The sequence below is a fragment of the Talpa occidentalis genome, unplaced genomic scaffold (assembly GCF_014898055.3).
Source record: "Talpa occidentalis isolate TD23 unplaced genomic scaffold, MPIMG_talOcc4v2.1, whole genome shotgun sequence".
NCBI lineage: Eukaryota > Metazoa > Chordata > Mammalia > Eulipotyphla > Talpidae > Talpa > Talpa occidentalis.
Genome location: NW_026555331.1, coordinates 95658537 through 95684302, shown reverse-complemented (window position 1 = coordinate 95684302; position 25766 = coordinate 95658537). Strand labels below are relative to the sequence as shown.

Genomic DNA, 25766 nt, shown 5'->3' with positions numbered 1-25766 from the left:
CTCCCACATGCAGGAGAATTCCCCTAAGTAGTATCTCCCTCTCCATGGTGCTCTTTCTTTTACACTGGGTGGAGTAGAAAGTATTTTTCCCAAGGATATAATATTTCTCAATGGAGAATTTGTATGGTTTTGATGCCCTTGTTCTCTCTCCAGTCTGAACATTATATGAAATTAGAGCTTATATTAATTTGAAGAAGTTTCCCTATATTTTTCTTATTCACTGTCTTTGTGTCTGTGCTTATTTCCCTTGAGATTGCAACTATCACAATATAGTAATAATTGAGTCTGTAGAGTAATTTTTCATGTTTACATGGAACTTAGTCTCTCAGGATTAAATGCCCTAAGAAATATTATACTTCCAGTTATCTTTAAAGGTATATATTTTGAGTAAATTAGGCATATTTATACAGGTAAATTGTACAGATACGAAAACTGAAATAGCCTACCTTATATATTTTTAGAGCATCTGGTCTTATAATAGAGATTATTCTATGATTGTATTACCTTCTTTTAGACCAGACCTTGTTCTCTGAGGTATAGATGATCCAGTCAACTTGAAAGCCTTTCTATTTATCCATACTTAGGATAAAGCTTAGCCAGTTGCTTTTGTGGTGGTGCATTTTCTTTGCTCTACCCTGTTTCAAGCTGGCATGGGTCTTTATAGGGAAAATTATAAAAAATAACTGTAACAGCCACACTCTGAAGCCAAAGCCTTTTCAAATAAGCACAGAAAATTTTCTCAGTATGCAATTCACCTTTTGGCTACAGTACACCTAAGACAGCTGCGTCCAGGTTAAGTGGCTGCTATAGCAATAAGGTGCTTGTTTTCAAAAGGGACTTTGGGAATTGTGCTGATGCCCAGATTACGGAGGTTATAAAGGAGAAAAACAGAATGACAGGGAAAATGGTAACAGAGTTATGCAGATTCTATCAATCATCAGGAGGCAGAGTGTGTAAGTGATCCTGTCTTTGTTAACATGATTTTTCAGCCTCAGATTTTTGACTAAATGTTTTTTAAAATGGGATCTAAAAACATAAAAAATTCAAAATGCCACTGTATAATATTTTAAGGTAGCACTTCTTTAGGCCTTGAGACATATCAGGCTTTTTTTTTTTTTAAGATTTATTTTTATTTATTTATAGAAGCACTGGGTACAGTCAGAAGCGCGGGAGGGTGAGAGAATTCACCAGAGCCAGAGCGGGGAGCAGAGCAGGCAGACTGAAGTACACTGCTGAGGGGAGCAGCGAGGTGGCAGGAGAGGTCTGCGCACCATGTGGGACCCTCCTATGGTGGCAGGGGAGCAGCCGGGCATCGAACCGGCACTGTAGAGGCTGCGGGCAGCTTCACAACCCAGCGCTCAACTGCTGCGCCACCGGGGAGGCCCCATATCAGGCTTTTAAAGCATATAGGAATACATTCATTACTTCTTAAAATTAGTAATATATTTATCATAATGCTACAGAGATTTATATTAGTTCAAATGTTATTCTTTTAGGTGCAACTATGTAAAGTTTCAGTAAGCTCATTATAGAGCTATGATGGTTATTTATCATTTTTCTTTGTGTATGTTGCTGTGTATTATAAAAATAACTAAATTCTAGTATCTTTTAAACCAAAGAATTCACTGTCTGGATTTTGTTGAGATTTTTTTTTTAAAGAACTCCCAGTTGTACATTTAAGATGCTATGGTTTGATTGTAAATACTGTATATGAAAATGTTAAGCAAACAGCTTCATATAATTGCTGTTGACAGCAGAGGTATAAATAGGTAATTAATGAGTGTTCTCTGCCACAAGATAATATTTTATATGTGTTATTGTGGGGAAAGTTGACAGCAAATTTACCAGTATGGATTCTGATCATACTTCATGAAGTCTAATAATTTGTTTTTGAGTGCTGTATATTAAATAAATACTAGATTACTCATCAATCAAGAATAGCTCAAAATCACATTTTAATTTCACAGGACTACTTCATCTATGTTATATTTCTGAGTAGGAGGCAAAGTGTAGGTTTTATTTAAGTTAACAAATAATCTGTCTTCATGCGTAAAGTGAAGGATCTAATTCATCTGTTATTCCCAAATATTTACATTACCCTGAATAGGTATGTACTAGCTTAACCACCACTGATCACTTTTTGTTCTATGCGTGCATTTGTGCCCACCTTACATGTTTACTTTATTGTTGTCACTGTGGATTTTTATAGTTGTCTTATTCAGACCTCCTTAAGGTTATCTACCCTATAACAAAGCCATGAATTAACTATTCTGTTACACTATATTTGAGCTGAATTTGTGCATACATGGAAAGTGTGAACTCATGCATCAGATTAGATAATATGCTGATATTGCTTTAGAACCTCTTTATCCTTTCCTTTCTGAACTGTTCTCATTACTGTAGATTATTAGGAGCATATTAGGAAAATTTCCATAGAGAAATACAGTTAATTGGAAAGCAGTATATATCCTTTGTTTTAAACTTCTTTCTGTAAAAATCTCATTTCCTTATAATTAATAAGAATTAATGAGATTTGCGTTTCTTATAGCTCAGTAATATTAACTGAAAGTAGTGATCAGTGACTTGCTACTATATATAAAGAGAATGTAAATGGGCCATGTTTTGTCTTTAGTAAAAGTGCTTTTAGCAGTCAGTAAATCCTCGGCTCTGAGTGGAATACCAACATCTGCATGGTGTTGGTTTAGCTGCATGGCAGATCACATGAGAATTTTGATATTACAGAGTTCAAGAAATTTCATGATATCATCATCCTTATGTTTCAATTTTATAGCTTTGATCAATGGCAATTTGCATTCTGATTTGAAGTAACATAGTAAATATATGTTCCTTAGAAAGACTTAATATGGTAATCTCTTGAAGTCAACCAAAACTGACTACCTAATTTGTACATGGAAAAGTCTTGTGGAATTTCTGAGTTCACTGGAATTTCTTCTAGATTGTGATGCTTGTAAATGAGAATCCTCTGCTGGCAGAAGAAGCAGCTCTGAATAAATGCTACAAAGTAATGGATTTGATATGTGAGAAGTGTATGAAGCAAAGAGACATGAATGAAGTATTGGCTATGAAAATGCACTACATCAGCTGTATCTTTCAAAAATGTATTAGCTTCTTAAAAGACGGAGAGAATAAACTGGACAGTCTGATCAAAAGGTACTGTTTTTACAAAGTCACATATAAAATATACTCAAATTGTTAACATCTTAATATATGAAGCCTCATTATAAATTTAAAAATTAAACATTTTAGTGGCAACTGTTACTGTTGATTATATTTAGTCTGTAAAAAATGAGAGCCGTATTACTGCCTCTTGAGTGTCTTAGATTGAGATTATCTAGATTAGGTGATTATTTCTACACAAATGTTTTGTTACGCCCAAATTATAGGTGAGGAATCTGAGGTTTGGAGAAGTTAAATAGAGTGTACAAGATGGCACAGTTTAGAAGGGCCTCTCAGTGAGCGCTATCACCTTGATGGGTCACCATGATGGCAGCCTAACTTCAATCCCCAGCCAGGAAGCTAACCCATATGGCACAGCAGGCCTCTCCTGTCTTGCCCACTGCTCCCCTTAGCAGTGTATTTCAGTAGATCCGGCTCCTCTGCTCCCCACTCTTCTTCTCTGGTGAATCCTCTCACCCCTCCTTACCCCCCTCACCTCTGGCCTACACCCCAGTTCTTGTATGCATAAATAAGTTAAATAAATAAAAATCTTACAATAAAGGAATAATTCTTTAAAAAAAAATAGAAGGTCACCCAATTCAAATTGGAGGATAGGTGTGCTGTGCATTAGGCTGCTGCTCAGAAGTCAATATATCTGTTCCTGTACCTGGGAGTCATGTGTTAACCTTGTTCTCTGACCACCAGGGATCAAATTCTCTTTTAGTTTTACTGAGAAAAGTGAACTAAGTTAAAAGGGTGTGACTTGATGAGAGTTTTTATTGTACAAATAACTGACATGGTAATGAGTAACTAGCTAATTCAATAAACTTTTAATGTTTTAGGGCAGGGATCACTTTTGTAAATACACCATGGGCCCCTAAACTTGGTAAGGCTTAGCCTTACATGCAGGTAAACAGCAATTAAACTAATTCAATAATGATTTGAAGAGACAATGAAAATCTTAGTAGCAAAGAAGAAACTACTAAAACGTTCATGGGTTCATCTGGGAGGAAATGCTTAATGATTCAACTGCAGTAACATTTTATAAAACATCTTTTCAGCTTATTAAAAGGCCGAGCTCCTGATGGCTTTCCAGTCTATCAAGAAAAGATCATTAGAGAAAGCATCAGAAAATTTCCTTATTGTGAAGCTACACTCCTCCAGCAGCTGGTGCGAAGCATTGCTCCTGTTGAAATTGTAAGGCTCCTTGTAACTAAGTTAACTCTTCTAGTAAGACATAATTGCCATATTTTGTACAATTAGAGGCAAGTTTTCTTTAACATTTATTTTTGAAAATTTTCAAGAATAAATGTAGAGATAGGTTTGCACATTAACTCTTTCCTATTTGTCTATTTCTGTTCCCGTGATCCTATTCTTACATTTATATAGCTTGTGACTTAATAAACAATATTTCCCTGTGTTGGAAAGTAATTGGATATAGTGGAGGTTTTTAAGTTCTTCTGTGAAACCTTTAAGGTTGGGTATACGTCCGCTATAATGCATAGAGATGTACCCTTGCAGGTTGTGAAAAATTGGCACAAAGTCCTACACTTGACTGAGTATGTTGATGATCATCAGGCAGAGAGAAATTAGAGATGAGCTATGGGAAGACTCATTATATGTCTTGATAAACAATCTCAAAGGGTATCCAGCTCCTTCTGTTCTACCTTAGTGGCTCTACTTAAATTCTCCATACTTAAAAAATCTCTTTGTACTGTCCAGCTATGGGAAATGAATTGGCTCATTTTATTACTGTTTAAATTACTGACCTTTTGCTACATATTTATTTAAACAGTATTTCACAAGACACTCCTTGCCTTCCCTATTTTTTATAAAAGATTTATTTATTTATTTATGCGAGCACTGGGTACAGTCAGAAGTGCGGGAGGGTGAGAGAATTCACCAGAGCCAGAGCGGGGAACAGAGCAGGCAGACTGACAAAGTACAATGCTGAGGAGAGCAGCGGGCAGCAGGAGAGGTCTGCGCGCCATGTGGGACCTTCGCCGGTGGCCAGGGATGGAACCGGTGCTACAGAGGCTGCCGGCAGCGGCAGCTTCGCAGCCCAGCGCTCAACCGCTGCGCCACCAGGGGAGGCCCTTGCCTTCCCTATTTGAATAGGTTTCTGTTCACCTAATCTACACCAGTCATACTTTAACACATTGCAATCTAATCCTTTATCAGCTTTTGTCTATTAGGCAAAAAATCCATCCTGACATTGCTTCCTCCCTCCCTCTGGCAATTCTTGTTCTTCTCTGCCTTCTCCATACTGTTACACACATCTACACATTCTAATTGAGAAAAATCAGGACTAGACAGGAGTTCTAGGTGCCCCCTTTTACATTAAGATTTCATCTATTCAGAACATGAGATAAAGAAAAAAGACCAGAGCAGATAAGATGATCTCATGAAGTTCATGCATTAATTTATGCATGAAAGTGCCCCAGGATTTCACATAGGGATTCTTTACCCTTACTTTGTAATAAACTTGGTTATTGGGAGTTTAAGTTTGGGAAAAAGCAAAGTTAGAAAATTAGGAGGGTGGCTTTTCAATTATGAATCAGTTTTGGCTATACATATCAAACTCTAGTCAGCCATGAATTAAATAAATAAGGGTCTATTTATTCATATATACTCAGGCCCAAAGAGAGGCAGACTGGATGTGACTCAGTGCCTCAAAAATGGAGTGGGGACCCAAATATTGTCCCATTTTCTGAATTCCCATTTTTAGTTATATAGATGCTCATATTCATGTTTGTTACCTCATGATTGCAAGACATCAAGATTTTTCCTCTGGGCTCACATTCATGTCCCTGGGAGGCAAAAAGAGGAAAGCATATACTCTCTCAGAAACCTGTCATCTGAGCCATTTCACCGCTCTGAGCTGCACATACCTCTGTGAAAATGCATGTTTTGGGCTGCTGCTTTGATAAAAAAAAAATCATGCTTTTATTGGAAAGGAAGTTGGAAAGTTGGAGGAATCATTATCAGAGAAGCAACTAGCAGTGCCTGCTGTGGAGTATGTCCAGCACTAAAGTGGTGGCTTATTTCCTACTTCAAGGGGAAAACAGTAAAACTAAAAATAACAGCCCAGAGTACTAAAAAAATATAGAGAAAGCAGGTTGGTATAGGGATCAACAATTCTTCTTAATCTGTGCCATAAAATAATGTATAGTTATAAACATTCATGTTTATCTAGTGATCAGAATCATTGAGAAAAGGTTTCTTAATAAAGAGAAGATAGTATGGAATGCATTTTAGGAAAATTTCTTTCAAAAATTTTTTGGTAAGAGTTATACTTTATTCTCTGAAAAACTTTATCTGAAATGCTTATAGTTGTGAATGTCCCAGATAGCCACTATTTACTGCTAATAGGTTTCATTATACCTCAGGTTCGTAGGTGTCTGAAACAATGCCAACCTTTCCTGTAATGTGGTGGTTCTCAAGGCTGGCTGCCATGAGGAGCTCCAGTGGTGCCTCTTGTCAATGCTTATGCCTGTGCCCTCCTGCAGAGCATTTGATTTGCTCTGCCTATCACAGAGCTCAGCAGGTAGTATGAGGCATGACTTTTTACGAAATGTTGCTCCAGCATTACAACAGATTATAGTACTAAAGATGTTAAAGATGTTTGCTTTATCAGTTAACAGTATATAACTTAACTTCTACATGGTTACTTAATACCTCTGATTTCATAGAAGACCTTGAATAAACTATCCTGTTTTGTTTCCATCTGAATATCTTGCTATGGAAGGCGCTCGGGTGCTAATTAGATCTTTTTTTAAATTTAATTTTTATTTATGCATACAAGAACTAAGGTGTAGGCCAGAGGTATGGGGTGGGAGTATGTGAGAAGATTCACCAGAGACAGAAATGGGGAGCAGAACAGGCGGATCTACTGAAATATACTGCTGAGGTAAGCAGTGAGCAAGACAGGAGAGGTCTGCTGCACCTGTGGGTCAGCTCCCTGGCTAGGGATAGAACTCATGCTGCAGTGGCTGGTGATAGATTGCTAGAGCTGAGACTTTAACCCCTGCACCACCAGGGAGGCCCTTATTAGATCTTTATTTAACAAAGTAAATGACAAAATTTTATGTACAACATTGCTGTTACCTAACAGTGACAAGAAAGTTTCCCTATGGGTACTCAGCTAAACCATCAATTTTTTTCTGAAGCAGTAGTTCATATTAATAGTCATGGGCCTAGCAAAATGTCCTTTGGCTTTACTTTGGGTTGAGAATGTGAGTGTGTGTTCTGACTCCTACAAAAGTCTCAGTTTAGGCACTTTTGTGAAAAAATATTTGAATATGAAAGTGTAATTGTTGTAGAGTCCTTTGAATATATCATTGTTTGCTGATTTGTGAATCAGACTGTACGTGACTGAGTACTCTAGAAATTATATAGATTAACTAGTGTCTAATGTGATATTAATTCTAGTAGTTCTCAAACATTTAGTATCTCAGACTTACCTGAGGATGATGATAATAATAATGCAGGTATGTAGACCACATCCTTAGAGTTTCTTATTTGGTAGGTATGTGATGGTTCATGCCAGACAGACAAATATTTACCACTGTAATTTTCTATGTAAAAATATTTCATAAGTCCTCTTTAGCAACCCATTCTAATCTTCAGTGGCCCGATAATAATAATTTTCAGGCTTTCAGTTTTTCTGAATACCCTGATGGTATTGTAGCTATCTCTTTAATTAGTTTGAAACAGCTCAAAGATAAAAGTGATAAATTAATTGCAACCCATATCAAGAAAGTAGTTTCAAATACTCTTTAAAATGCTTAAATTGGGGCCTCCCCTGGTGGCGCAGGCGGTTGAGCGCTGTGCTGTGAAGCTGTCCGAAGCCTCTGCAGCACCCATTTGATCCCGGCCAGCCAGCGAGGGTCCCACATGGCACGACAGACCTCTCCTGTCTTGCCTGCTGCTCCCCTCAACAGTGTATTTCTTCAGTCTGCCTGTTCTGTTCCCCGCTCTGTCTCTCAACCTCTGGCCCGTACCCCAATTCCTGTATAAATAAATACATCTTAAAAAATAAAATGCTTATTTCACCAAAATTTTAAGAAATTAGAATAAACATTTGTGATGTGCCCTGTGTTCCACTGGATTGTATATTGTCTTCATGTCAGTTCTCAGAAGAAAATCTCACTGAGTTCACTGTCCTGTGTCTGAATCTTTATGGGTTTCTTAAATAATCCTAAATGAAAAACATTTTTATTCCAGAATGGAACTAATTTTTTCTCTTCGAATTTTGAATCCCGGACTTATCTTCCTTATACTTTGTGTAGAAAATGTATACTTGAAGAGTATTTGTCATGTTGTCATAGATCAAATGTGTGTCATCATCTTTAGCCTGGATGAGCTGTTCTCATGTATCGGTTTCTAAATAGCATTGTTCCTAGGGTGTCATTTTTGTAGTTTTTCCATGGTGACTTCAGAGTATTTTTTCTCTTCTTCATATCCACTCTAGGGTTCTGATCCCACTGCATTCTCTGTGCTTACCCAAGCAATCACTGGTCAGGTGGGTTTTGTCGATGTTGAATTTTGCACTACCTGTGGAGAAAAAGGAGCAAGTAAAAGATGCTCAGTGTGCAAAACGGTAAGAATGAAGTTCTTTCAGTTCATTGCCATCTAGTTTAGATTTCATCAGGTTGATCAATGAGTTAACATTCTGTAAATATAACTGTTGGCATTAGTTTTCTAATAATTCTGATACATTAGATATGAAGTATTACATCTAACAAGTTAAAAGTTATTTCAGAAGAAAACTATAGGATAAGTGTGGTTCTGCCAGACTCCCAAACTGCCCCAGCTTCTTTGTTAAGCACCATAAAGAAAGAAAGAATAAGAACAAATGCATGAATGAATGAATATGACAAAATTATCCATATGGGACTAAACTGCTACGGATATGACAACCTAGAATAGGAAAAGTCATACAATACTAAATCTTGTAATGTTGACTTTATTTGTAATCTCTTCATCAACTTTTCCCTGAGAAACTACAACTCCCTTCTGACTGTCACCAATCTTTCATCTCTCTGGACTGCACCACCCACTTCTGTCAGAATTATCTTTGTAATGGGCATATCTGATTGTGTTCTTCTCTTGTTGAGATATAACCCACATTCCCACATGCACGCATATTTACTTTAACTTTGCTTTATAGGTGATGCTAATTTCCTATTTTTGATTTGAAAATTCTTCGGCATATTAATAAGCTCATCACAGTCTGCTGTAACTTTCTTCTCCAGTTTTATCTCCTTTAATGACTTCTCTGAACCTGAGTTTCATAGGATGTGAAATGGGAGGCTAACATTTTGAGAATTAAATGAGGCCATCTATATCAATTAATTATGGCTACATTATCAAACACATTCCAAACTACAGTTTTTAAAACTGCAGTTATTTGTTGTTCCTCCCATGTTTGTGATTGGCTGGGCTCAGTAACCAGGCTGATCCCGTTCTCATGGTAATGGCAGAGGAGAAAGTGGGCAAGTCAAAACACATGAGGCCTCTTGAGGTGTAGCTTTGAAATTGCCATGCTGACACATGTGTTGGCCAAAACCAGTCACATGGCCAAGTTGTAATTCTCCTTCCCTGAATGTAGTAAAAATAATTGAAATCACATACGAAAATATATGGATGAAGGGGAGAGTGGGAAATTGGGTGCAGTAGTATAGTCAGCAATATTATTTATGTTTAAGGGCTTGCCTAGCACAGTTCATGGCATATGTCAAAATCTAAGTTCCATTTATACAAACTTGCCATCCTTGTACATGACATTCACTTTCCTACTCTTACATTTTTGTACAAGATATTCCTTCCACTTGATAACATCATTTCTGTTTCATCTGTTGACTCCCTACAGCTCTAGTGAGTCACTGCTTCCTCTGTGTGTCCATTGATGTTAATGTCCTGTGCTAGGTTTAAGTTATGGTGTCGGGTACCTCCCTCCTTACCTACTGTCACTTCTTGATCTTTCTCAACCCTGTCTTCCTCTGGGACAACTCTATCTTCTTTGTCATTGTACTGTACAAAGTTCTGGTACAGAGCACGTTCCTAAATCATTTGTCGAGTCTTTGCCAGACCATTTGTTATATATCCATTATTAATTTTAAGTATATGCTAAAAATTTCAAATATAAATCAGTAAATATTTATACATTGTGGTTTTAAACTAAAGTGTAGAAAACTTAGCATTTTTCTAGCAGAGTTCTTAGTTTAATACCATAGTTGGAAAGTCATGGAATCACAGCCCTTGAAATAAAAATAAGCCTATAATTGCTTTCAGGTAATGTATTGTGATCAAAACTGCCAGAAAACACACTGGTTTGCACATAAGAAAATCTGTAAGAATCTCAAGGACATTTATGAAAAGCAACAACTGGAGGCTGCCAGAGAAAAACGTGAAGAGGAGAACAGTATGTACTTGAAAACCAAGTTCATGTCACTTCTTAGTGGGGAAAGGATGGGTGATGATATTAACACAGGACACACAGGGACTGAGTTTTCTCTGGGGACCAAGGAAACTTGGAGGCAATCAACATAAAGATCACACAGAAACACAAATATCTCCCTAATTGGCATTTTTGGTCACCTTAAATATCACTGAAAACAGAGATAAAATTCTAAGAAATATAGTTTGTTTTACAAGACTACCCAGGAACAATGGAATTCTTAATAACTATTCACTTATGTTTTGCTCACAGAGGATTTTAAAGTATTTGAAATAAGGAAATAATTAAATTTTCCTTAATAGCTACTTAAATTTTTAAGGTTGGAAGCTTTTTAAATTTCTTAATTCAATTACTAAATTGCAGTTACTAAAATTCTAGAGTAAATTTATATAGTACAGATTAAATTGCAGCTCTAAGATACAGGTTACATTTCTACAAGTGTCAGGGCAGTGAGTTCCATATTATTTTTTTTAACTCCTTCCCTCATAAGGTACATGAATCATTTTCATCAGAAACAGTGAGTTGCTTCAGCAATAATACACATATTGGAAAAGTGAGCCATCCTCACTCCAATACTCAACCCCAGAGAAAATCATACATTTTAGGAAAGTGTGTGTCATTTGAAAATGTTGCCCAGGTAATTGTAACATGAACTACTTTTGTTATAGTACAGCCCTGATATTGAATGGATTCCTGGCTGTGGGTCCTCACCCGTGTGCTTAAAAGGGACTTATTAATACTCCACTACAGACACACACAAAAGGTTAATAAAAGGTTTATTTACAAGGGAAAAGGAAATAAGGAAAATGTACAACTCAGGGAAAAAATAGGGAAATAAAGTCTTTAATGCGTCCTACCCGATTCGCCGACCTGGAAACCCAAAGTCACTCTCAGAGCTGGCCGGATGCTGCGAGCTGGCGGAGAGCCAAAATGGGGGACCCCCCCAAAGCCCACGTGTCTGCCTTTATACTAACTTGGCTGCTTAAACCCACCCTCAGGTCCCAGCCACCTTCCCTTTGGTGGTGATGGGATTTGGAGTTCCCAGTGTCTTTGGCTTTGGCCTGGGATGCGGGTGGAGTCCACAAAGCCTGTATGAAATTAGCTTTAGGACATCCTTTTTCCCCTAACACTTTCACTGCCATCTCAAGGAGCCATATCCCCTTTATTACTTGGATGAGAAGTACTACTAATTAGATCAACTGATTTATACAAAATTAAATTTTTACAGTTTACTATGTATGAATAAAATGTTTAAATAGTAAGGCTTTTTGATTGCCACACCTTTTCCTATCTTCTTGACCAGGTTTATATCCTGTGTGTTGAATAGGGAATTACAACTGATCATTAAACATTGAGAAAACTGGATTGTCTGTAGAATGAGAACTTCTCGTGGTTAACCATCTGCAGTTGCCACACGCTATTTTAAATGTTACAAACAAGTGGAAGACAGGCTTCCTTCCACAAATGGAAGATGGGCTCCCCGCCCCCAACTTCATAGATCAGGAAACACCCTTGTATAGGCAATTACCTACCCAAGTTCAGCAAGCTAAACTTGGATAAAGTTGTATTCAAATGCAGATCTTGTCAGATCCCAGACAGCAATCCTGATTTTAAGACCTGATTTGGAGGCAGGGGTCTGAATTCAAATGCCTATTCTGCTACATTACTAACTGTGAAGCTTTTAGCAAGTCATCAAGCCTTTCTCTTCTCAGTTTCCCTGTTTTCAAAATCACAGTAAGATGATCTACCTGATGGTGTTTTTGAAGGTTAAATAATTTAATACACATAAAGCTCTTAGAAGAATATCTGGTACATGGTGGAAACAAAATGTGTTTTCTTTTTATCAGGTGGCAAACTTGATGTCAATTCTAACTGTGTTGATGAGGAGCAGTCAGAGGCTGAAACAGCAGTCTCCCAAGAGGATTCCCATTGCAAAGATTCTCTGGAAGGGGAGCAAGAATCTCTTCAGGGTGCTGCTGTGCTGGAAGGTCTGCAGGATGCTCCTGCAGGTCCACAGGCACCTGAGGAATAAAAGCAAGCGCAAGCGCCAGCAGATGGTCCTCACCTTGTCAGTAGCTGGAGAACTCATGTGACTCATTGCCTAGTGACACTGCATGGCACTGTGGCAGAATTCCACATTTCACAGAATAAATGCTTTCAAGCAAAGCTCTGTATAAAACACCCTAATTTCCTAGTGATTTCTGTCCTGTAATTGGATAGATATTCCTAGGGAACATTTTTTATTTCAAAATACAGAAGAAACATTTCATTGCCTTTCAGAGACCAGATTCCCAGCAGTTGTTCTCAAAAAAAAAAAATCTCCTTTAAAAGGAAATGCATCTAAGGAGCTAAAGGGCAAGCAGAATAGGTGTAGGAGAGGAGCTTTTTTGGCAAAAAAAATTTCTAGCCACAGAAATGGGCAGTTAAAAGAATTCTGACTTACATGTGAGTAAAATGCATTATAAATATCATTCACAGTAGTGAAGTTCTATTTAGTAGGAAGCAATGAAATGAAGAAAAGCTGTATGTTAAAGGTAAAGCATCTTTGCCATAGTCCAGCTGTAATTTTCTGTAACAATTATCCTGAACATTCTGAATTCTGTGTAGTTCCTGCAATGATGTTTTATCTAAAGTATGTATACCTTCAGAAATGCTAAATCTCTCAGAAGGAACTAAGACATAACCAGAATTATTGCAGCATGTGCATTAAGATGATGTTTCATGAAATTTTTGATTAAATAGTGGCTGAACATACTGTGTCTACAATTCCTGTAAATCTAATTCATGTGCCATATTCCACTTGAAAGGCTCACTTTTATCTCCTGTAAGCTTTTTGGTAACTCTTCCTGTCAAGATACTGAGTTATAACTATCATTTATAGATGTTCAGGCATCCAGTTTTAATGTCCACAGTATTTAAACAGAAGAGTATGATATCTAAAGAATGCTGTGTTCCAAAGTAACTTGTCTTGATTGTAAAATAAATTGTGCCTATGCTATAACCAGCTCATATCTTGTTTAATAGTTTATTGCTGTCAGTGGGTTGCAAATACTAGAGAGGTATTAGAGAACTTAAAAAATCATCAGAAACTTAACAAATACTGATGAACAAAGTAACAATTTTATAATTATTTTAATACATACAATTACAAATCAAAATGACTGGAGTTCTTACCATACTTTATCAAATTCACATCTTGCTGGTTTACCTCTTCCTTTCACTCAGTTCCCTCTCAGCACCAATACATACATCTTCTGCAGATCCTTTATCATGCTGCTTTATGAAGACTTCATTTGAGTAAATTCGATATTAAGGGTTATTAACTGGATAAGGAATTCAGTGGACAGGTTTTGTCCAAAGTTATAAATCACAACAAGCATTCATCAAGGTTCCTCATTTATCTTTGTGCAATGAAATCATCCTCCCAGGCTGCTCTCTCCCACAAATATGTTTTTTATCAGAGTTCCCTGAATTTTAATTATTTTTTTGTTTTTGTTATTCTGTATTCTTTGTGTTATTCTGTAGTATTATAATGTGTTTGAATACCATGGAGGGTTGTGAAAAAGCAGCAGAAAATAGGAAAATCAAGATATATGATCTGTAGAGGAAATTTTCCCCTTCATTGAAGTGAATGCTAATATGAATCAGAACTCTAACACAACAATAACTGGCATAAATAGCAACTTCTAAATGAGACAACAAAGCCTACAGATATAAACCAGGTCAATATCAAAGTGTTCCACAGATATATATCAGGGAGGCGAGGGTGGGCATAAAATGGGGTTTAAGAGAAAATGAGGCTCGTTCTCATTATGATCCCTTCCTTTGTCATAGTTTAAAATTTAGACATTTTTTTTCCATTGTAATATTACCAAAATTATCTAAATCCCAATTATTTTCTTTTCTGCCATGTTGAATTATTTTCCATATGCTATCAAAATTTTTTTCTCAAACAAAAATAAGACCTAAAGGATTAGAATAGTCTTACTTTCCATATTATATATATTATACCTAGTGCTGATGAAACAGAATATTAAATTGGTCAGTGAGTTTATTAGGAAATTGGATTCATGCATTTAGATTCAGTAGATGATAAAATTGGAATTTCTTTTATCTCTGAGTTATTTAGTATTCACAGCAACCCTATGAATTACTTTATTTTTATTCCCATAGCACAGATGAGGAAGTTATAGTTTAAAGAGGTCAACTAACTTACCCAAAAGTACAGTACTGGGACTCAGTGAGGGCTGGAATTTTAACTACTACATTGTATGTAGTATATTGCCATCACCGTACCATCTCTGCAGACATAAGATAGTTCTTAGAGCTCTGATTAAAATCACTATTTTACAGGATGTCGTGGATATTCTCAGGCCTTAAAAAGGTGACTGATTTTAGTCACCCCTCACGTATATGAGTTTAACTAGCACTGGACACTAAAGTAGATATTTACAGTGTTTTTATCTTTTCAGGATCCCATCTCCACTGATACTAAAGCAAATCACTGCCCCTCTTAAGTGGGAATCTCCACCTCTTCCAGTTCAGGTAGTTTTATGTTTGTTGCCGGTAGTAATGATCTGCTTTTGTGGCACTAGGCCAATCAAAGTGCTTCCCAGAGCCTGAAGAGGGGAGATTTTATATTTCTCCCTTGAGAAACAAATCCATTCAAAAAATAAATACATCTAAATAAAGCTCAGTGGAAAATGAAGGCATATCATTTAAATTTTTGAGATTCAAATGCTCAGAAAAATATAAAATGGAAGTTTTGAATTAGATTGTAGTTATTTTGGTTATAAAGGAAACCACCAACACTAGGTGTTTTTGCATCTCTACCATATTTATTTGGGAAAAACACATATGCTTGAAATTATAGGGATTATCACATATGGATGTAAACTCTGATAATAAATTTTCCTTTGATAGATGAGAGAAACCCAAGATCTTATTTTAGTAAAAAACTAATTCCTTCTTCACATAATTATTTCAGGAGATATTTTTCCCCAAAAAAGGTAGCTGTAACCTAGTTCAGAGAACTTGTTTTCTATATCATTCGAGAACAAAATTCTGGGTTTACAAGTAGATTAAGGCATCTTTTTAAATGGTGACATAATTTTTCTAGAATAAATCTGGTAGCTATGTAGTTGACCAATTACTCGCCCACTCATAAACTCATACAAAACTTAACTCAAGATGATGAAATGTGAATAAAATGATCACTGTCAGAAGAAACCATGAGAGAAATTTTTTTTTTTTAAGATTTATTTATTTATACAAGAACCGGGATACAGACCAGATGCGCGGGAGGGTGAGAGGATTCACCAGAGACAGAGCAGGGAACTGACTGAAATACACTGCTGAGGGGAGCAGTGGGCGAGACAGGAGAGGTCTGCCGCACCATGTGGGACCCTCGCTGGCCGGCTGGAATCGAACTGGGGCTGCAGCGGCTGCAGACAGCCTCACATCGCTGCGCTCAGCCGCCTGCGCCAATAGGGGAGGCCCCATGAGAAAATTCTTAATGATTTTGTCATGAAGGAGGCCTTCCTAAATATACTAAACCCAGAAGCCATAAAAGGGGCCACATCTAGCTAAGTTTAAAAAAGAATCAGAAAAAACAAAAATTATGTGACTACTTTTTTTTTTAATATATTTTTTTTAATAGAGGCATTATTTATTTATTTGTTTGTTGTTTTTTTTTTTTTTTAAAGTCTTTTTTTTTTTATAGAGGCATGTTTATTTATTTATTTATTTGTTTTGTTTGTTTGTTCTGTTTACACATGCACTGGGTACAGTCAGAAGCGCGGGAGGGTGAGAGAATTCACCAGAGCCAGAGTGGGGAGCAGAGCAGGCAGAAGGACCGAAGTACACTGCTGAGGGGAGCAGCGGGCGGCAGGAGAGGTCTAGCAGCCCGGGATCGAACCGGCACCACAGAGGCCGCGGGCAGCTTCGTAACCCAGCGCTCAACCGCTGCGCCACCCGGGAGGCCCCGTGACTACTTCTTCTGGGAAGATGGAGTAGACATAATGTTTCCCTATTCCTTCCACTAAGTAAAAATAAAAATCCTGGACATTACATATTAAACATCAGAAGACTAAGACAGAGGAAAAAGGCAGACTATGGGATCTAGGGAATGATACATGGGTTCTTCTCTAGGTTTTCATTTTGCCTCATATCTGGGAGTTGGAGCTGAAAAAGTTGGCAACATGCAAACATTAAAGCTACAGAAAAAAAAAAAAAAGGTCCAACAAAACCCTGCCAGTCTGCTGGCTTCCCTCTGAATTTTAGACTCAAGACTGCAACATCAACTCATATCTGAACTTCTAGCCTTCCCCAGCATACCCTACACATTCTGGTCTCCCCAGCTTTCACAATTGCATAAGCCAATTCCTTAAAGTAAATCTCTCTCTCTCTAGCTCTCTCTCTTGGTCTCTTCATATCTATATATCCACTTGGTTCTGTTTCTCTGGAGTCCTGACTCCATGTGCCTTAGTTTGGGCTGCCGTAAGAAATTAGCATGAACTCGGGTGGCTTAAACAATAAACATTTGTTTCTCACCCTATGGATGTTAGAAGTTGGAGACCAGGGTGACAGCATGGTAGAGTTCTTGGTGTGCTCGCTGCCTAATTTGTCCTCATATGGCAGAAAGAGGACAAACTACCTCTTCGACCACTTATCGGGGTACTAATCCCCTTCATGAGGGTTCTACCCTCAGGATCTAATTAACTCCCCAAAGCTTCACCTCCAAATACCATCACATTGGAATTAGATTTCACATTCAGTCTATAACTCCAGGTTTTGTACTTCAGAGGCACAAAAGCTCTTAGGATGAGAGTAACTATTAGCCAACTTACACTGAGCACCTACTTTGAGAAAGCTACTCTGCCTAACACTTTACAACAGAATCCTTCAGACTGGGATAGCCATGATTATTTTTTTAAATAAGAGGAAATAAAAGTGTGAGGAGGTTAACTCTTTTTCCAAGTAAAACAACTAGTAAGTGGAAGAGGTAAGATAGGTATTTGATTCCAGAGCCCTAGCTTTTAGCACCTCCCTGTATACCAACTTTAAGTTTCCTTGTCACAAGATCTCCTGACTGATGCTGAAATAAATGTGTTTCTCTTGAACCAATGTGAATAGGTCTCTTGTTTAAAACAAAGAACTTATAAAAACACCCTCTCAGTTTTGTGTTCCATTTTGGTGAAGTTTTAGGTTGCTTAAGTAAGGATCATGTCTTATATTCTTTGTTTCTCCAAAAATGATTTCTAGTCACAGCTTACTCAGTATGCCTTCATTTAAATAAAAATAACCAGTATTGAGTAGTATCTTTTAAAGTAAGTTTTTCCTTATACAGATGAGACTTACTTCCATTCATTTTCTTAAAAAGAGAATAAGTAAAATTTGCTAACCATATTTTGGTAATTAGAATGTCTTTCATTCCTTTTGGTGATTATGGGATTAAAATTAAAATGTGGTGTCATATTTTAATGGTTAGTGTTTAACCTGGAGATTACTATATCCCATCCTTAACATACGCAATCTAATAAAAATTAACACCGCTTATGCAAGTTACAGGCCACCTTAAACTTGATCCAAACTATACCATTTCCATCATGAATTGTTGCCGTGCCCACCCAACATTATTGCTTGATGGGTTTGACAATACCCAGCTCTCATCGAATAGCTTCAGTCAATGGTTAATTGATGGTCAGACTCTCAGTACTAGGCTGGATCAGCAGGTGTCTAGAACTGCTATTTGGATGATGACTAGTTCCATCATGCAGAAGGTATGGCTATTCAAGAACCCTTGGAGATGTGCTATGACTCCCCTTTCAGAGCTTGTCACTTTACAAGGCATCCTTACCTACCACAAATTCTTCTAGCACTGTGGAATATGAAGGCTTATAGTATTATTTATCTATTGCTGTGCCCCCAAATTTATCAGCTTTAAGTATCAATAAGTATTATCTTACATAGCTCTGTAGGCCAGAATTCCAGTAGAGGCTTAATTGGGTGGTTCTGGTGTTGGATTTCTGACAAGTGTATGGAAAACTTTCAGCAGGGCTGCAGTCATTTGAAGGTTTAAGTGCATCTGGAGAATCTGCTTGCAGCATGAGTCACTCACATGATTGTTGGCAGAAGGCCTTAGTTCTTCCGTGACTTTTGGAAGGAGGTCTCAGTTCACCACAGTTCACCTCTAGGACCTCTCTAGAGGGCTGCCTAAGTGACAACATGGCAAGGCAATGGATTCCTGCAGAATACATGATCCAGGAGACAGTGAGAGAACATTTCGATTCTTTCAGTGATCTAATCGTGAAAGCAACACACCATCCCTTTTGCCCTGATACCAACCACTTACCCACATCAATGTCAAACTCTCTGCTTTTTATTTGCTCCAGCCACAGACTTCTCCCAAGGGCTGTATATGAATTTTCACACTCAGTACTGCACAGAATCACAAGTTCCCACAGGTGAAAGGAGGCTATAGATTCCCAGTGAATTTTCACGCCTCCCTGGACACTCATATCTTGCTTGTTTTGATTTTAGTTCTACTTGTACAGTGTGTCTCTGTCATGCATCTGTGTTAGAGTGTGATCCTGTCTTAAGTATTATCAGATAGAGGAAAACATCACTCTGCTTTTTGATCTAGTTCTTGAGCTTAATTGGGAAAATTAGCAATGCATTTGAGTGTCTAGTTTTGTCTTGGCAACTACTAAAAACTTTCTGCTTCCTCATTCCTTAGCAGCAGGCTTCTGGTTAAGTGAAGCTCAGATCACTAGCCCACACAATGGCCTCCAATGGCAAGAATAAAAAACAGTAGACTGGATAAACCTTGGAAGAGTCACACAATCACTTAGGATGGGGATATATTCTAAGAAATGGGTTATTAGGTAATTTTGTCATATGAACATCAGGTGCACTTACACGAACCTAGGAGGTATAGCCTACTACCTATCTAAGGGACCACTGTCCTACAAGTGGTCCATTGTTGACCAAAATCATCTTTAAGAGATCCATGACTATAGTCACATAGTGGAATACTATGCAGTAATGACAGTCATAGAATTTTTGCTACTAGCTACAACATGAGTAAATTTTACAATGTTGAGTAAAAGAAAAAAGACAAAATAATTCTACTTCCATGATTCCATTTATAAAACACACAATTTATGGTTTTCAGGACAGTGATTACTTTTGAAGGGCAGTTACTGGTAACAGGGCTGGTAACAGGAATGAAGAGGCTGTTACAGTGCTGGAGACGCTGTTTCTAGCTCTAGGATGTCAGTTACACAAACATCTTAATTTTTTGAAAATTTGTTGAGCTGAACAATTAAGATTTCTGTACATTTCTGGATGTTTTACTTGAACAAAAACTTCACATAAAATATAGGGATTATTTTTCATTATTGGTGTTTCTGTTTCAATTCAAATAATACAATAAATATATAACATGCTAAATTACAGGGACTTTTAATTTACTGCTGAAAACCACTAGGATTTCTAAAAATACCAGAGGTTATCTCAGTGTAATTGTGAGCATTTGAGTACGTTTTGTTTCTTCTTCTTCAAGGTATTTTTCCTCTCTTGTTGGAACCGTGTCCCAATTCAGAGAGGTAATTGTCATCATTGATCTCTTCATAGACCTTACAAAAACAGCATCTTCTGGGTCATCAAACAAAGTTCTGCAAAAAATGCAAATAAAGTCAAGAAAAATCAGTTAGACCAAAACGAATTTTTAATTTAAATGGATCACAGCCAAATATTTTTATGCTATCTGTAGTATAAAACCCACTAACTGATAAGTTTTGGGCTCTAATGACAAATGGCTTTTAGAATTAAGTAACTCAATTTTTATTGTATGTATTGTTTATTTGAAAAATAAAGTACTTAAACATTTGGGATTGACTATTACACTTTAGGTCTCATACATTCAAACACTCATGTTTTGAAAGCATTGTTAAATGTTAAATGAGATGTTTAAAATATTTATTATGTTAAAATATTTATATATTATGCATATTAGTAACTTAAGCACATTGTATTGGAAAGTTATTATTTCTCTACATTGTGTTATATTTTATAAAAGTGCTTGGGAATGATATTTATCAATGCTGAATTCAAAGAAAAAATTCATAAGTGCAAAATTAAAAAAAAATGATGATTTTCAAATTCATCAATATTCATGATTTGAAATGTTTTTCATTAACTTAGTGAAGTATTTGCTTCTGAAAATGTAAATTCCAGTGAGCATAAAATGTTAATTTACATAGTAATTACTCTCACTGAAATATTTATGGGAACAGAAAATAAGGACCCTCATTTGTAATGGCTAATAATGCATAAATTTTATTTTTTATGCATTAAATCACCCGTTCATTTATTTTAGGTTATAGTATAATTTTAAGGACCTAAAAATGTCAAATTTGAATTTGACATAGAATAAGAATAAGCTTCTATTCACTTATCACAGAAAGACAGCAATTTTTACCATCTATTGAAGAGCTAGTCATATTTTAACTCATTAAAATGTATTTTGGGAAATAGGCATAACTTAGGGGTCAACACAATTATGAAGTAATTGGATTAAAAAAGTTTAAAAATCACTTACTTATCTACATTATTCGCAAATGTAAAATCTGAAAAAAAAGTATTTCTAAGTTAGTATTTCAAATGTTTTAAATAAGGGAAGAGTGCTATAGAGGAAAATCCTAGAACCTGAACTGTTTTACATATATTAGTTCAATCCATCAAAACTACCTTGAGAACTATAACCCTGAACTGTAAACTTTCTTTAAACATAGTGCCTTAGATTTTGAGGCAAATTCTGATGTACTGAGAATATATCTCTCAAAACTGAGAACAGAAAATTTAATCAATGCAGTTACTAGTGGAATCCAAATGGGAATTTTTATAATTAAGATACTGAGTTTCATATGCAAAAACTGATCCGTTTTTCTTCCAGATAGTCACTTGCATCTATAAAAGGGCTAATAGGAGAAATATTTAGCGCCATTTAGACCATTTGCATTCTTGGCATTAACTTCAAAGAAATAGAATAAACAAGTGCTAGATCATAAGAATCTACATCTTCCTTAGTTTTGGAGCTCAAAGGCTAGCCCTCAAAGCCTGGATTTCTTATGGTATCTTCCAGAGACTGTCACTGCTTTGTTTATTCCCTTCCAGAAGGCCTAAAGCCAGACAAGAGATGAAATGTACCAGCACCTGTTGGGCCACCAAAGCCCACAATATAAGCTCTTGCCAATCCACGAGCAGCAGGGAGCACACAGCCTCTGCCTCAGGAGAGGAGTTCATGGATTCCTTCCCTTTACAGAAGGCTGACCCAAGTCTCCCATGACCCTAGTGATCACTCCACACTTTCTTTTTCTACACTTTCTAACTAAAACAACATTCATACTGCTTATAAAGAACATAAATAAGTTGTAAAAAGTGAAATCGCCCTTTCACCTTTCCAATTCCTTTTATTGCTATTAATGAGTTTTGTGTTTGCTTTTAGTCTCCTATGTGCCTACAACTGTGCACTCAAATATACACAGATTTGCTGGCAAAGTTCTAATATTGTCGTTACTTAGCATTATATTACTCTGATTTTTTTAACATTTAAAATTATAGATTTTATATGCAGTAATTCATACTGTATGAATGTGCCATAACAATATTTTCCTAAGAATGACTTTAGATTATATCCCTTTCAATATTTCAATGAGCAACATTATGCATATATCTTTGTTAATGTGTGCAAATGCTTCTGAAGATGAGAAACTTCAATTGTTAAATTGAATGGTATGCACATTTTCTTGGTTAATGGATATTGCCATATGGTTTTCCAAGAAAGTTTGAGCCAAATAAGATTCTGAGGAATCAATATATGAGTTGTATTCTTTCTTCCCTCTCTCATCATCACCAACCTTATTTTGATTTCTGCTTTTCTGCTGAATGAAAGTGTTATCTCATTATTTTAATTTGCATTTATTTGCTCACTGGTGAGGCTGATCTTTAGGCATCACATTTAGTTCCTTCTACAAAGGTTTTGTCCATAGCCTTTGTCAGGTTTTCTATTTGGGGTTTTCCCAGTTGATTTGTGGGAATACTTTTCTTTTTCCTTCCCAAGCATTATTTTTCTTTAATTTTTTTTAAATTGGGTAACAGTGGTTTGCAACATTATTTGTATTTTGGAAGAATAGGATCCCATCCCCTTCAGGTGTAACTTCAGGTGTCACCAAAGCACCCACTGTCCTCCACCATAGTGACACCATCCAGTATTTGCCTTTCTCCTTCTAGTTTATTTCACTTAGCATAATCCCTTCCATCTCCATCCATGTTGCCACAAATGACAGTTTATCTTTTTTGATTACTCAGTAATATTCTATTATGTAGATATACACCACATATTCTTGATCCACTCATCTATTTTTGGGTACTTAGTTTATTTCCTTAGCTTGCTATTATACATAGAGCTACAATGAACATGGGAATGTAAGTTTCCTTTCAAATCGACTTTTTGTATTCTTTGGGTAGATATCTAGGAGTCGTATTGCTTTTGTTTCTACATCATATTTTTTTATTTTTATGTAGATAAATCTATCAACATTTTCTCCAACTGAGGTTTGTGGAAGACTTTGATTAGCTTTCTTCACCTCAGAATTACAAAAGTTTTTTTTTTTTTCAGTACTCTTCAGTTTATATACATTTAGATAGTCTCTTTGGAATTGATGTCTCCCTGAGAAAACAATCGTAGATTATCTCTTTGGCAAAACTCCAGGGGCACCCAGTCATTGTTTTCTGTGTAAATGGTATCCACTGGAGTCATACAACATGGTAGCTCTTCTGACTGCTGATTTTTGCCTTTACAAATCCTTCTGAATGCACAGCTTTCTCAAATGTGAGCCCTTCTCCAGACCTCACATTGAGTTTTGGGTCCTATCTGAGTCTTCATACACAAGTACACTTGACATTTGCTTTCCTGGGCATGCCTGGTGCCATTGCTCCTACAGTCAGAGATGTCTTCAACGTCAAGCTTCCAAAGTCTTTGATTTCCCAGGTCAAAACTTTGAATGTTCGGTTTTCTCTGGATTATGTCCTGTTGCCTTTCACCTGGATTGACTGTGGTGAACTGCCATTTGTTGACTTGTCTGCCTGCTTTTCCTTTTCGGTTTTTCTCTCCTCTCTTCTTTAGTGGCATGTATCTCAGTTACCAGGCTCAGGTTTTGCAGTGTTTGTTGTGAGAGAACAATAAAGGATTACAGAAGCAAAATGTAATATTATAATATTCTTATAATACTACAGTAGTCTTACAGGCATTCTCAAGTAGGGTTTTTTTTTTCAATAAGATAATTGAGAGCCCTAAATGTGCATGCCACAATTAGATTTATAACAAAACAAGTACAGAAACTATCAAACCATAATGGACAAGCTTTAAAAACTTACGTGGTGAGTTTTATTGGTTTCATTATAGATGGTTAGCTAGTTAAGATAATCTAAAGTAAGTCAGACAATAGGCTAAAAATACTTTCTAGTTGCTATGATCTAGTGGCATTTTGTAGAAAATGAGTATATTGATAACAGTCATGCTGCCAGTTTTAGGAAGGGATATATGGAATATATTTATGAATTAAGAACAACTTTGAAATGCAATAAAATATTGTCTATTGTTTCTGCCTCTGATTTTATTTTTGGAGGTTTGACAAGGAAAGCAATAAAGAGAATTAAAAGGATAACAGTAAAAGGATTCTTTCAGTAATTTGGTTACACAAAAGAAATGTAAAGCACTAAAGATAACGATCAGCTATCCTCATACACCAGTAACACTTATAGTCCTGAAAAACAGATTCAGAGTCGGAGTGGCCTTATGTTGCTTGTAAATCGGTACATTAGCTTCTTTTGAGAGTAGAGATTTTCTAGCCAATGATTCCTACCAGTGTCACTTATTCCAGTAATCCTATAATATTCAGTTTGGGCATCAACTCTTACATGAAGTAAAAGGAAAACTAAGGAAGTGGCTGACTAGTAGAACTATTGTATGTATCATGCACATGTTTGTATCGGATCAAGTCTTGGAATGTTTTATATACTAAGCTCATAATAGCCAGCAGAAGATATTGTCTCCATTTTGAAAATCAGAATGCTGAAGCAAATTATACCCAAAATAAAACTTCTAATTACTAGAAGAGCTGGTGGTGTTCAAACCTGGGGAAATCTAGTCCCATTCTATGCTCTTGTCTCTGCACTGGTTATCCTCTAACTGGAGTGTTTGTTAAAATCACCTGAAAAATTTGTTAATTTTTCATATTCCTAGTCCCTACCCTTGAATTTCTAGTTTCAAAGATCTTGTTTGGGCAGGAATTTTCATTTGTAATAAGCTCCTAAGTGATACTGTTGCTGCTGCTTGTTTGGGGACCATACTTTGAAAACCACTGCCTTACACAGTACTCTTGCATCTAAAACTTGTCCTACAGACATTATTTGCATTCTATGGGACACACAGGGGATAAAAGAAGTTAGATGAGTCTTGTGGAAACAATCATTCAAATAGAGGAATTAAAAAAGTCACGAAACAAATTTGGGTTACTATACTAAATTAAAAAAAAAAAAAAAAACAACTACAGAGCCAAAACAGCCAAATGTAAATATCAACCTTGACTACATTCTGGTTTGGAGAAGCAGCAATAGAAGTCATCTTGAAACAACTAAGGAAATTTGAAAAACATAAATTATTTTTATTAGACATGATAATGGCACTGTGGTTATATAGGGGAATGTCCTTATTTTCAATAATCTAATCTTGTAGAAGTGAAGTGTTTTATGTCTCCTATTGAAACATTTAAGTGGTCAGCAATATTTTGATATTTTTGAGTTACATCATGGTTGGAGATGACCAGTGAGAGGTAACTAGAAGATTCTAAGGATGCCTGCCTTTCTGGAATAGACGGAAAGCTTTCTATATGGAGGATGATGACTAAGGCAGTATATTTTTAAATTTAAAAAGGAACATATAAATATTTATTATTATATTTCTGCTTTCTATGTAAGAAAAATTTCATAATAAAAAATGGAGGAAAAGTATTTTGTCCTCATTTTTCTTCTTTTGCTCATTTTTGAATAATTCTTGAATAAG

The 25766-nt window shown here is 36.4% G+C and overlaps 2 protein-coding genes across 2 annotated transcripts in view; one reads left to right on the top strand and one right to left on the bottom strand.

The window, feature by feature from the left end:
- The window catches only part of ANKMY2 (ankyrin repeat and MYND domain containing 2), a 30550-nt gene extending 16875 nt beyond the window's left edge, over window positions 1–13675 (top strand). The window contains exons 6-10 of the mRNA XM_037508440.2: window positions 2957–3171; window positions 4239–4374; window positions 8651–8779; window positions 10474–10603; window positions 12487–13675. Of these exons, the coding sequence (XP_037364337.1) occupies window positions 2957–3171; window positions 4239–4374; window positions 8651–8779; window positions 10474–10603; window positions 12487–12671 (795 nt within the window). The 3' untranslated portion in view covers window positions 12672–13675. The remainder of the gene's footprint in view (window positions 1–2956; window positions 3172–4238; window positions 4375–8650; window positions 8780–10473; window positions 10604–12486) is intronic.
- Window positions 13676–19779: 6104 nt separating this feature from the next.
- Window positions 19780–25766, bottom strand: part of LRRC72 (leucine rich repeat containing 72) — a 44322-nt gene continuing 38335 nt past the window's right edge. Inside the window, exons 8-9 of the mRNA XM_037508429.2 lie at window positions 21243–21270; window positions 19780–20316 (exon numbers count right to left, since the gene is read on the bottom strand). Coding sequence (XP_037364326.1) covers window positions 20151–20316; window positions 21243–21270 — 194 coding nt within the window. The 3' untranslated portion in view covers window positions 19780–20150. The remainder of the gene's footprint in view (window positions 20317–21242; window positions 21271–25766) is intronic.